The 12,063-nt window shown below is 49.2% G+C and overlaps 7 protein-coding genes across 7 annotated transcripts; 3 read left to right on the top strand and 4 right to left on the bottom strand.

The window, feature by feature from the left end:
- Nucleotides 1–921: 921 nt before the first annotated feature.
- On the top strand, nt 922–1,661 carry F5J12DRAFT_81761 (uncharacterized protein). Its single transcript, XM_051745136.1, has 4 exons — nt 922–1,210; nt 1,282–1,335; nt 1,402–1,489; nt 1,544–1,661. The coding sequence occupies exons 2-4, from the start codon at nt 1,301–1,303 to the stop codon at nt 1,610–1,612; spliced, it is 192 nt and encodes a 63-aa protein (XP_051600187.1). The 5' UTR covers nt 922–1,210; nt 1,282–1,300; the 3' UTR covers nt 1,613–1,661.
- Nucleotides 1,662–1,800: 139 nt separating this feature from the next.
- Nucleotides 1,801–2,697, bottom strand: F5J12DRAFT_905497 (glutathione S-transferase; the record flags this gene model as incomplete). Its single annotated transcript, XM_051748667.1, has 3 exons — nt 1,801–1,899; nt 1,953–2,525; nt 2,593–2,697. 3 exons carry the CDS (start codon nt 2,695–2,697, stop codon nt 1,801–1,803), a joined length of 777 nt encoding a protein of 258 aa, XP_051600186.1.
- Nucleotides 2,698–2,995: 298 nt separating this feature from the next.
- F5J12DRAFT_892465 (uncharacterized protein) lies at nt 2,996–3,399 on the bottom strand (the record flags this gene model as incomplete). Its single annotated transcript, XM_051747579.1, has 3 exons — nt 2,996–3,094; nt 3,145–3,266; nt 3,330–3,399. 3 exons carry the CDS (start codon nt 3,397–3,399, stop codon nt 2,996–2,998), a joined length of 291 nt encoding a protein of 96 aa, XP_051600185.1.
- Nucleotides 3,398–4,702, top strand: F5J12DRAFT_81668 (glutathione S-transferase). Its single transcript, XM_051745094.1, has 4 exons — nt 3,398–3,596; nt 3,646–3,857; nt 3,925–4,497; nt 4,553–4,702. The coding sequence occupies exons 2-4, from the start codon at nt 3,756–3,758 to the stop codon at nt 4,649–4,651; spliced, it is 774 nt and encodes a 257-aa protein (XP_051600184.1). The 5' UTR covers nt 3,398–3,596; nt 3,646–3,755; the 3' UTR covers nt 4,652–4,702.
- A 1,393-nt stretch (nt 4,703–6,095) lies between these two features.
- F5J12DRAFT_720385 (uncharacterized protein) lies at nt 6,096–6,410 on the bottom strand (the record flags this gene model as incomplete). The annotated part of the gene is made up of 3 exons (XM_051741234.1): nt 6,096–6,164; nt 6,222–6,309; nt 6,376–6,410. 3 exons carry the CDS (start codon nt 6,408–6,410, stop codon nt 6,096–6,098), a joined length of 192 nt encoding a protein of 63 aa, XP_051600183.1.
- A 1,600-nt stretch (nt 6,411–8,010) lies between these two features.
- Nucleotides 8,011–8,988, top strand: F5J12DRAFT_912912 (uncharacterized protein; the record flags this gene model as incomplete). Its single annotated transcript, XM_051749077.1, has 5 exons — nt 8,011–8,115; nt 8,184–8,223; nt 8,298–8,457; nt 8,483–8,666; nt 8,730–8,988. 5 exons carry the CDS (start codon nt 8,011–8,013, stop codon nt 8,889–8,891), a joined length of 651 nt encoding a protein of 216 aa, XP_051600182.1. The 3' UTR covers nt 8,892–8,988.
- Nucleotides 8,989–9,233: 245 nt separating this feature from the next.
- Nucleotides 9,234–11,981, bottom strand: F5J12DRAFT_927283 (heat shock protein). The gene is made up of 8 exons (XM_051749404.1): nt 11,904–11,981; nt 11,809–11,857; nt 11,492–11,753; nt 11,360–11,435; nt 11,228–11,304; nt 10,155–11,173; nt 9,904–10,107; nt 9,234–9,847 (listed from the first exon to the last, which is right to left on the bottom strand). Exons 1-8 carry the CDS (start codon nt 11,958–11,960, stop codon nt 9,594–9,596), a joined length of 1,998 nt encoding a protein of 665 aa, XP_051600181.1. The 5' UTR covers nt 11,961–11,981; the 3' UTR covers nt 9,234–9,593.
- Nucleotides 11,982–12,063: the final 82 nt, after the last annotated feature.

The raw sequence follows: 12,063 nt of genomic DNA, 5'->3' as shown, positions 1-12,063 counted from the left end.
TAACTTACCTGGACAGACATGGCAGTTGCTTGCCTTCTACCGACTTTCCAAAGACTTGGAAGCACCATCAACCCAAACGTGGACTCGAAACCGATGTCCAACCCATGGTTCTCCAGTTTCTGGAACGCTATGCACGCACGCCAAGCCGTAACTGGTATTCTAGATTTATTCAATGACGATGCTTTCTGGAACGACCCGCTCGTTCTTTATCCGGGGTTTCCACACGAACGAACGAAGGGATGCTTCAGAATTTTCTTGCTGATTAATTGCTAAAACTCGATGCCTGGCTTCGTGACGACCTCTCCAAAGTGTCATACCATTGGATTCACGCACTCGATATAACCGCTGGATACACCTCAGTAATATTTCCCGTATAGAATGTAACGTGGCGTTACGCGGAAGGCCAATGTGGTGTACATGAATTCAGGGGACCGCAGGGGCTTCAATAGACCACCTGAGAGATTATTCTACCATACCATGGAAGGTGAGACAAAATAGAAGAAGGGGTTTAGGCGTGTTTCTCGACGACGATCCATGTAAATCCCAGAATTTCATTCATTTAACTTTTCCCCGTCGTGGAGTGCGGCGAGGCTTGCGGACACTATGGGACGGCGTTGCCATCAGGGGGAACAGGCATGCTCATCATTTGATGGGGGATGGGGTAGTGATGTCACCAGCTTTATGCACATTGCAGGAGATCGCGTCAAATGAATGAGGCATGTGTTTGTTCCTGTGAACACCCGCTGACCTTGCTTTACAAGCAAGATGATAGACAAGCCAGCATATTTACAAAGCCCACAAACATTCCCGTACTCCATCCTGAAAGTCCAAGCCGGTCCGCAAGGACGGTGTTGCTGCGTTCCTGCCACTATTTTTGGGACCTCACATCTCTGTAGACAGTGTTAAATAATGTTTGTACATATACTGTTTCATGGACTAGTAGTGATGTGGCGTCCACTGGCACCGGAGGGCTTTTGGTATGAAGCAATGCTCCCGTTGTTGACGATTGCTGTCAATACGAACAAGGTGGGGTACATACCGAGTGGTTGACGTCAGATCACACATGGTTGATGAGTAGTTGGGTTTGCCGGGATCGGCAATAGTCACCGGGCGCAGATCCAGAACGCGGTTCCAGCGACTCGTCGCCCACGGGCGTACCCCGCCAGCCACCTTCGTCGACACTGACGTCATGCACTCCAAAACGCCGTCCGTATATATTCACGGTCAAGAAAAGGTTTGGCCTTCAGCAGACAGCTACCATCTCCACCACCACACTCACAGACTGGTTGCGAAGATCAATATGGCTGGAGATTGTACTTGTCAAGCAAACTGCGGGTAGGTCCATAACCACTTACTGGAACCAACTTTTGAGGATCTGATCATCACTATCCGTTGTTCAAGTGCATGTGGGCCGACGGGAACTGGATGCGCTTGTCCCAAGAATAAGTGTGACTGTTCGAACTGCGTTAACAAGGCACACACACAAAAGGTACGCTTAACGGGTTGGTTGTCTCGCTCAGCTGACCGCTGTTCGTTCACGTAGTGTGAGTGCGGAGGGTCCGCTACTTACTGCGTATGCACGCGGGAGGGAAAAGTATGTGAATGTAAGTGAGGTGGGAAAGGTGATGATGCTGCATTGCTAAGCACCGGGGTAAAACATGGAGTACCCCTGTACCACGTTCCAAATCTCCAGGTGTTAGAGTACATGTCCTGCACCTAACAAATCATTGTACATACTCGACAGTTCAATACTCTTACACTTTCCCCCGGGCTTATAACCCTTAGACTGTGCCGACATCTTTAAGGAATAGGCCGACCAGCTTTGACGGCTTTAGCGGCTTCGCTATGCGCATCTCCACGAAGATACCGGTCATATATCACTTTAGCCTTGTCCCGCTCCTAAACAACGCCGTGAGTTCTGTATATGAACATTTCGATCCATGGCGACTTACACTCATAGTTCTGCACACGGAATCGCGCGTTTCAATAGCCTTCGCATACTTCACCCAACCTTCTCCTACGTCTTCCCTCTTGAAGCCCCTATGCTCTGCCGAAACGTAGTCCCGCAAGATCCATGGCGCAATAACGACGTCCACAAGGGTGAATTGATCTCCAGCAAAGTAGAGTCCCTTGATCTCGTTCTGCAGCTTTCTGAGTGCCTCATAAAGCTCATTTCGAGCTGTTTCCAACTTCTCCTGTTCGTTTGGCTGTGTCATCGTCAGCCGCATCAACGCAGGAACGACTGCCTTGGCAATATGATCTATCCATATGCGCTGGTGTGCGCGATCAGATGGGTCTGAGGGAAGTAGGTTTGGTTTGTAAGATGGGTAGGCGTCTTCGAGAAATTCGAGTAAGACGAGTGATTCGTAGATGGCTTTACCCCTGTACTCGACAGCGGGGACAAGTCCTCTTGGGTTTATCTGAAGGAAGTATTCTTCCTTTTTGTACGGATTCACCTCCTTGTACTGGTAGGGAATTCCCTTCTCCTCGAGGGCGATCCATAAGCGATGGTTGAACGGACAGAACTGATAAGGGTCGTACAAACGGTGATCAGTTCGTGGCCACTGCAGATCTTGAGGGGGTGCGCCTTACCCATGCTGAATAAAAGGTCAAGTCTTGAGGGTTTTGATGCTGAGCGACTGTCTCTGCAGCTCTGCCAGTAGCAACTGTGTGAAGGGTCGCATCCGGGGGTGCCATGGTAATGAGAAAGGACGAAGTAGTTCTGGGGGGACTTGGGGAGGACCCCCCCAGTTTTATACAACGTGGGTACGATGATGTAAGGGGCACGTCGAGTTTGTCATCCTTTGTCAGCGCCTGACAGTCCACCACCGAAGCTGATAAATCCGGCCTTAGATTGAAACCCAGTAGATTCGTCGGATTCACAAGTTGTGATGAATGCCCCCCTTTGAACAATGCGTTGCAATTAGCTATCTTTAAAATGTCTTCTCTAGCTGTCCATGTATGTGTACCAAATCTACATTTATGATATAATGAGTTAGAGTGCAGTGAGGAGGGCGCCAATAATGAGAACAGCGCCAAGCAAGTGCACGGGCTTCGCAGCCGACCCATGTCGTACCATTGCCGCATTTGCTTCCTATACGGATGGGTCAACGATGGTGCCCGAACTCTGAGAATTAGACGCACGAGTTGCTGAGCACTGGACGCTGCTGGGCATCCATTTGTACATGCAAGGTTAAGGTTGCTGGAAAGGACAGATGCAGTGCCAGGATCTATGGGTTCAGGAGCAGGTATGGGAGAGGAAGCGGCTGCAAGTATCGCGACCAATCTCCTTTAGGTGCATTACACCTAAAAGCTGAGCATTTACTCACCTAGTACGGAGAACACCAGAAGGGTCGCCCATAAGGATATAATAGCACGCGAAACTGTGTGAGTCTGCATTTTGGAGTTACACGAATACGAAAACACGCGCAGAGGCGGAGGCTTGACAGTCGACGAGAGAATGAGCGAACGGTGGCGCAACTTGATCAACAAGCTATGAAATGCCTTTGGGAGAACGTCGAGAGCGGATAATTCTCCATCCCAATACACAACTGCATCGTCTTATAGGCGTCGGTTTGGCGTCGAAGAAGATTCGAGTCAGTACCTTGTTCATCCTGGATTAGATGTCGCTTTCATCCTAAAAAGGAAAACCTTATACTTGATAGGTCTCCCTTTTGGGGATTAGTCTGGTTAGAGACTAATATGTACGTTTTCAAGAGTCTCAGCAAGAGTCTGCAAAACTCCTTCCCATCGCCATGGCACCCACAAATGCCATTCACCCGGTTGCCACTGGCAGAGCTGCAGAGACAGTCGCTCAGCATCAGGACCCTCAAGACTTGACCTTTTACTCGGGATGGGTAAGGCACTCCGCCACAGTCTGGCGTGGTTGTGAACTGATCATCTTTTTTTGCGGTCCCACCTTAGTTCTCCCCCTTCAACCAGCGCGTATGGATTGCCCTCGAGGAGAAGGGGATTCCATACCAGTACAAGGAAGTGGACCCATACAAGAAGGAAGAACACTTCCTTCGGATAAACCCTAAAGGACTTGTCCCTGCAGTCGAGTACAGGGGTAAAGCCATCTATGAATCAGTCGTCTTGCTCGAATTTCTTGAAGACGCCTACCCATCCTACAAACCAAATATTCTTCCCTCCGACCCTTACGAACGTGCACGACAGCGCATATGGATAGATCATATCTCTAAGGCAGTCATTCCCGCGTCGATCCGCCTGACGATGACACAGCCAAACGAACAGGAGAAGCTGAACACAGCGCGAAATGAGTTTTACGAGGCACTCAGAAAGCTCCAGAACGAGATCAAGGGACCTTACTTTGCCGGAGAGCAATTCACCCTTGTGGACGTCGCTATTGCGCCGTGGGTTTCGCGGGACTACGTTTCGGCAGAGCATAGGGGTTTTAGAAGGGAGGATGTAGGTGATGGTTGGGTCAAGTATGCGAAGGCTATCGAAACGCGTGATTCTGTATTGAGAACCACGAGTGTAAGTCACTAAGGATTAAGAATATTCAAGCTACCGAACTCACGACTTTGCGTAGGAACGGGACAAGGTTCAAGTCATGTATGACAAGTATCTTCGTGGAGAAGCACAAAGCGAAGCCGCTAAAGCCATCAGAGCTGGTCGTCCTATTCCTTAAGGATGTGAGCGCGGTGTGTGAGATATAAGCCTCGGGGGACGTGTAAGAGTAGTCAACTGCCGAGTGTGTACGATGAATCGTTAGGTGCAGGACACGTGCGCTTACCCCTGGAGATTCATAACTTGGGGTTGTAGCCGAGATGCACTTCGTCTGGGTAATGTCGATCTCCGTGGACATGCAAACTTAGTACGAGAAATTTCGGAATAAACTGACTTAGTATCTGTGACAAGCGTCAGCATAGCACTCGGACCACAGCGGTTCCATACCATTGAACGATCCATTGGGGTAGGGGTAGGTCTTCTATCGGCTTGAGAATAATGATATATTTAGGGGGTTCCTTGAGGTGCCCGAGGGTTATCTGCCAACTGGCGACTTCGAATGACCCATGACAGTGACCGGAGATCCTAATACCTTTGTCGGTGATGGGAGAGCACTTGATAACCACTAATTTTCGTGTTGGGCTCACCGTTCACTGCGTAGTATCCATGTCAAGCCCGTCACTGCAGAGCCGGATGATTAATACTCACCCAAAGAACATCTCAGGCCTGGTGTCATCGAAGGGGTTGTATCTATTGTTACGATAGGCGGAAAACATAAAACGATGGCGCACTAGGGGGTGCGATGTGAGAGTAATCCCGTGGACCTACAGGCAGACGGGAGTGACAAATAGGAGGCAGTGTTAGAACTTCGATGAGCAATACTTTGCGTGTCTGGTGTACTGTGCAAGTTCGCGGACGTAATGCAATATGTAGAAGCAAAACCAAGCACATCGAGAAACGTGTCGGAGACGCGTAAAAAGGCGATTTACTCCTTCTCAGAGCCTTGTGTGAACTCCGTAGAGGACTACACTACACTTCTCGTACACCTTTTGGAAAAGACCTAGCGCAGCTTGTTCAACTGAGTCTCGCCGATCTTCTCCTTTCTGCTTGGCAGTGATAGAGGCGTCGTCAGTAAGGCATACCTTTCGAGGCCAATTCACCAACGAGTTTCGACACCTTCAAGAGGCATTCCAATCCAATCTCCGTTGGGTACAATAGGTTTGTCACATAAATTGTTGCAGGATGAAAATGCTAGGAATTGTCGAGGTGCCGGTTATCACGATGAGTGTTGTTGAGTTATACCCTATGCGAAGTTAGTCTTCAACTTGGTTGTCGTCGATGCCGACAAATGCCCAAAGCCTCCTTACTATTAGATACTACTTTCATCCTAAAATGGAAGACCTTATGCCTTTGAAGGCGCTTAATGACCAATTGAAGACCAACTTCACACACCGAGGTATCACTCGACTAACGGCAGTCATTGTGAAAATCAAACACCTCGAGAATTCCTACAGAATACAATAATACATGTGACAAATCTGTTGTACTGGAAGCCGCAAGAGAGGGTACGAGGGCACTCCATGTTTTACGCCGGTGCTTAACAATGTGGTATCGCCTTCCCCACCTCACTTACATTCACATACTTTTCCCTCCCGCGTGCATACGCAGTCCGTAGCAGACCCTCCGCACTCACACTACGTGTATGAACACGAATGGTCAGCTAACCGAGACAACCAAGCCGTAAAGTGTACCTTTTGTGCGTGCGCCTCGTTGACGCAGTTCGAACACTTGCACCTATTCTCGGGACAAGTGCATCCAGTTCCTGTGGGCCCACATGCACTTGAACAACGGATCGTAAGGATCAGGTCCTCAAAAGTTGATTCCAGTAAGTGGTTATGGACCTACCCGCAGTTTTCTTGACAAGTACAGTCTTCGGCCATATTGATCTTCGCAACCAGTCTGTGATAGTGTGGTGGAGATGGTAGCCGTCTGCTGAAGGCCAAACATTCTCTTGACCGTGAATATATACGGACGGTGTTCTGGAGTACATGACGTCAGTGTCGACGAAGGTAGCTGGCGGGGTACGCCCATGGTGTTCCTCAGGGGCGACGAGTCTCTGGCACCGCGTTCTGGATCTGTGCCTGGTGTCCAATGCCAATACCGGCAAACCCAATTACTCATCGACGACTCGGTACGTACTCCACCTAGATTCTTGCATTGAGAGCAATTGTCGGCAACGGCAGCACGGCTTCGTACCAAAAGCCCTCCGGGTGCCTCTGGATGCTACAGCGTACTAGTCCAAAGAAATCCATGAAACAGTGTATGTACAAACATTATTTGACACGGTCTACAGAGATGTGAAGTCCCGAATTAGTGTTGGAACGGAACAACACCACCCTTGCGGACCGGCCTGGACTTCCAGGATGGCATCCGAGAATGTTAATGGGGTTTGTAACTATGATGGCTTCTCATTGCAAGCAAGATCACCTGGTGTTCGCAGGAACAACCAGAAGCCGCATTCATTTGGCGCAATCTCCTGCAAAGTACTAGGGATGGTGTTGCCACCGGGGACCTTGCTTGCTCTGGTAGTGGGTGTATAATATGAGTCTGAACAAAGACATATAGAGATATCTAGTTTCAGAATTTTACCATACATGATGAACTATAGAGCGTGGAATTTATCAGTATGACACACAAGAAAAGTGAAAGATGCATGAAAGCGGGATAAAATTCATTTCTGGAAGCAACATAAATACAAGTGAAATTAAGGGCAAAAGGAAGCATAGCTGTGGTGTTACTCATCGCGTTTCATGCGTCTCGGCGTAAGTTGTGGAATTGCTGTGTGGAGTTTCCCTTTCTTTGCCTTTCCCAAGGTCTCGCTTTTGTTTTCTGATTGTGAGAGGTCCTGCATGAGGATCTTTGGTTTGTTGGGGGTGGAGAGTGCGTGGCTTTAAAATTTGCACATGTTCTGTTTCAGCCTGGAAGGAATCAACAGGCAAAGCTGACTGTTTCTTGATGAAGGTGCGATGGATGGAAAACAAAACCTCTACAAGGATGCCCGAGTTTGTCATTAACATTGGAGGGTTCTACAAATTGATTTTGTTTGTAAACATGCAGGGGAAGTGCTCAGTAGTTTGGCTTTAGAAGATTGAGTTCTTGTTGAAATTCCTCCATGACTTTCCAGTTTTTGGTGTCTTAGCACCAGCTCCTAAGAATAATAAAGCTATAAAGAACAAACTTTTACTAGACATCCATGCAAGGAACTATGCATAGAAAACGAACATTTGGAGAAGTTATCGCAAAAGACTAAAAAGGTCATGTTAGCACTCAGAGAATGCAGAGACAGTGGCGAGATGGGAGAACCTTAGGGTGTTCCACCTTACTGCAAGCTTACAGTACATTTTTTAACCACAACCTGTTGAAAGGCCCATTCTTTGCTTCGTCATCTAAGTGCTCATGTTCCATACACGTACGCACCTCATATAAAGCTTTGGGCCCTCCCCTAGCCCTTCCAGCACTTCTTAGTCATTTCTCATTACTATGGCACCCCCGGATGCAAACCTTCACCCAGTTGCTACTGGTAGAGCGGCAGAGACAGTTTCTCAGCATCAAAACCCTCAAGACTTGACCTTTTACTCGGCATGGGTAAGGCACTCCGCCTCGAGATCTGGAATGGCGGTGAACTGATCATCATTTATACGACCTTGCTTCAGTTCTGTCCGTTCAGCCAACGCCTACGGGAATTCCCTACCAGTACAAGGAGGTGAACCCGTATAAAAAGGAAGAACACATCCTTTAGATAAGTCCAAGAGGACTTGCCCCCGTAGTCGAGTATGGGGGTAAAGCCATCTACGAATCACTCGTCTTACTCGAATTTCTTGAAGACGCTTACCCATCTTACAAACCAAACCTTCCTCCCTCCGACCCCTCTGACCGTGCACACCAGCGCATATGGATAGATCATATTGCCAAGGCAGTCGTTCCTGCGTAGATGCGGCTAACGATGACACAGTCAAACGAACAGGAGAAGTTGGAAACAGCGCGAAATGAGCTTTATGAGGCACTCAGAAAGCTGCAGAACGAGATCAAGGGACCTTACTTTGCCGGAGAGCGATTCACTCGTGGACATCGTTATTGCGCCATGGATCTTGCGGGACTACGTTTCGGCCGAGCATAGGGCCTTTAAAAGGGAAGATGTATGTAGGTGATGGTTGGGTGAAGTATGCGAAGGCTATCGAAACGCGTGATTCTGTGTACAGAACTATGAGTATAAGTCGCCATGGATTGAAGAGTTCATGCACGGAATTCACGGCGTTGTGCAGGAACGGGACAAGGCTAAAGTGATATATAACCGGTATCTCCGTGGAGATGCACATAGCGAAGCCGTTAAAGCCGTCAAAGCTGGTCGTCCTATTCCTTAAAGATGTTGGGGCGGTGTGTGGGTTATAAGCCCCAACAGACGTGTAAGAGCAGTCTGTCGAGTATGTATAACGTCGTGTTTGAACTGTTGGTTGGAGGACACGCACTTTGGTTGTTGGAGAATCGTGTTGTGGTCCGAGATGAACTTCGTTTGGATGATGTCAATGTCTCGATCGTCCGAGGCTGGGACTCAGCACTAAGTTTGTCCTAAACCGCTACTTTCTCTATTGGTTGTAAGTTGCGCCACAGGATACAGCTGATTAGTACGTCCAACTCATTCGCGGCGAGGTATACACGCCAAGCCTGTCACCACAGACGTGAACTGTCGACACTCACCCCAGGGACTCATCTCGGACGTAGTATTACTTGCTAGCACGGACGCATTCCTGACATCTTTGAAGGGGATGTATTACAACTAGTCGTTTGCAGATGTACCTATTTGTTATGATAGGCGGAAAGCATAAAAAGGACGGCACTGAGCGGGGTGTGAGTTGTGGTGCGAGAAAGCCCAGCTACCTCGAGTGGACCTCGTTGGCAGGCCAGGATTGAGAAATATGTGAATAAGGTACTCTTAGATGGGGGATACTTTTCATAAGTCTAAATGATGCGCGTGGGTGTTCGTGGACGTGATGCAAAATGAGGGGAAGGCGAATGAACCAAAACCGAGTGTATGGAGGAGCGTGCGGGGCGTGTCAGAAGGTGATTTACTCCTTCTTCTCCTCAGAGCCTTGCGTTGACTCTGTAGAGGACGCATTCTCTGCGCTACGCTTCTCGTACACCTTCTGGAAAAGGCCTAGCGAAGCCTGTTGAGTCTCGCCGATCTTCTCCTTGATTTGCTCGGCAGTGATAGAAGCATCGCCGGTGAGTCCCTTCGAGGCCAATTCACGAAGTTCGCCAACGAGTTTCGACACCTTCTCCCTCTCAGCAGCATCGAGTTGGTCCTTGAACTCGTTCATTGCTATCACAGAAGCGAGTTAATGCGAGAGGGCAAAGCACCATGCAATAAATACTCACCCTTCTCTGTGTCGACACAGACCGACTCGCCCTTGTTTGCCTCCTCAATGAGTTCCCGACGTGCCTTATCCGCATCGGCGTACTTCTCGGCGTCGGAGATCATGCGCTCAATGTCCTTGTCGCTCAGACCTGACGAGGACGCAATCGTCATAGACTGGTCCTTGTTGGTTGCCTTGTCCTTGGCAGTGACATGGACGATACCATCTACAAGGGATAAGGAAATTATCTAAAGGCCTGTATAAAAGACGTACCAGCATCGATGTCGAAAGTGATCTCAATTTGAGGGACGCCCTTCGGGGCCGGAGGAATACCAACGAGATTGAAGTTGCCAAGGAGTTTGTTGTCCCTGACGAGTTCACGTTCACCCTGGAAAATCTTGACCTCGATGGCGGTCTGGCCGTCGGCAGCGGTGGAGAAAACTTGCGACTTCTTCGTTGGGATGGTCGTATTGCGGTTGATAAGTTTTGTCATGATACCGCCGAGAGTCTCAATGCCGAGGGAGAGTGGAGTAACGTCGAGAAGTAGAATATCGGTGACATTTCCGGCAAGAACACCACCCTGGATAGCAGCACCGATAGCAACGGCTTCATCGGGATTGACACCTTTACTCGGGTCACGACCGAAGATGGACTTCACGGACTCGCCGACCTTGGGCATACGGGTCATACCACCAACGAGGATGACTTCGTTCACCTCACTAGACTTGACTCCAGCATCGGACAACGCTTTCTTGCAGGGATCAACGGTGCGTTGGATCAGAGGGCCGGTAAGGGTCTCAAATTGGGTGCGGTTCAACTTCAAGTTGATGTGCTTTGGACCAGTTGCGTCCGCGGTGATGAACGGCAAATTAATTTCGGTCTGCGTTGTGGATGATAGTTCAATCTTAGCCTTTTCGGCGGCCTCACGAATGCGCTGAATGGCCATGCGGTCTTGACTGAGGTCAATGCTCGACTCCTTCTTGAATTCATTGAGGATGTGGGTAACAAGAGCGATGTCAAAGTCCTCGCCACCAAGGTGGGTGTCTCCATTAGTGGACTTGACCTCGAAGACTCCTTTGTGCATCTCCAGAATGGAGATATCAAAAGTACCACCACCAAGATCGTACACGGCGATCACTGATGATTCGGCACGGTCAAGGCCATATGCCAGTGCCGCAGCCGTCGGCTCATTGATGACTCGAAGAACCTCGAGGCCAGCGATTTGACCAGCATCCTTGGTAGCCTGCCGTTGCGCATCGTTAAAGTACGCAGGGACCGTAATGACCGCATGACTAATAATAATGGTCAACACTGGGGGGCTCCTAACTAGTATTCGCGCAACTTACTTGACTTTCTTGTTGAGATACTGCTCGGCAGTCTCACGCATCTTGGTAAGTACCATGGACGATAACTCCTCGGCACTCTAGAAAACACACACATTAGTTCTCTTACTGATCCAGAGGGGTGGAAAGGCGTACGAATTGTTGCCTCTTGCCGCCGACGTCAACCTCGACAGCTGGTCGAGCATCTGGTTTCTCGACCATCTTGAACGCCCTACAGATGATATTAAGATGCTCTCCTATATAACAGTCGTCGTCGCATATACTAACCAGTGTTTTATATCCTCCTGGACCTCCGCATCCTTGAATTTGCGACCAATCAAACGCTTGAATGCGAAGACAGTGTTGGATGGGTTGACAACGGCTTGACGCTTTGCAGGCAAACCAACGAGACGTTCCCCGTGTTTCGTGAAGGCCACTACCGACGGGGTTGTTCGGGCACCTTCGGAATTTTCAATCACACGCGCCTGCTTCCCCTCCATGACGGCAACACATGAATTTGTAGTACCCAGGTCAATACCGACAACGGGGCCTTTGAACTGGCGTCAAAAATTTTCCTTCTCGCAGGAATGTTGTCATAGACACACCGGTGACTTTGGAGTTCATGTTCCTCGCGATTAAGGACCGCGGGATCCCCTGTACACGAGTGAGTAAGGGTGTGATATAAGACGACCCAACGTACAGCATAGTTGCCAGTGCGAGCAACGGCGGCGCGGAGGGAACGAGCTGCAGCGTACATGAGGGAAGAGGATGAAAAGGTGAGGAAACGCAAAAACCGGCGATTTCACAAATTTTCTAGGCCAGCGTAAGCTTATGTCAGCACTGGATTATGTCATCGGATT

Source organism: Pisolithus orientalis (genome assembly GCF_024613125.1).
Source record: "Pisolithus orientalis strain OTSU chromosome Unknown F5J12scaffold_13, whole genome shotgun sequence".
Classification (NCBI taxonomy): Eukaryota; Fungi; Basidiomycota; class Agaricomycetes; order Boletales; family Pisolithaceae; genus Pisolithus; species Pisolithus orientalis.
The sequence above is the reverse complement of the archived record's forward strand: the minus strand, read 5'-3'. Positions and strand labels throughout refer to the sequence as shown.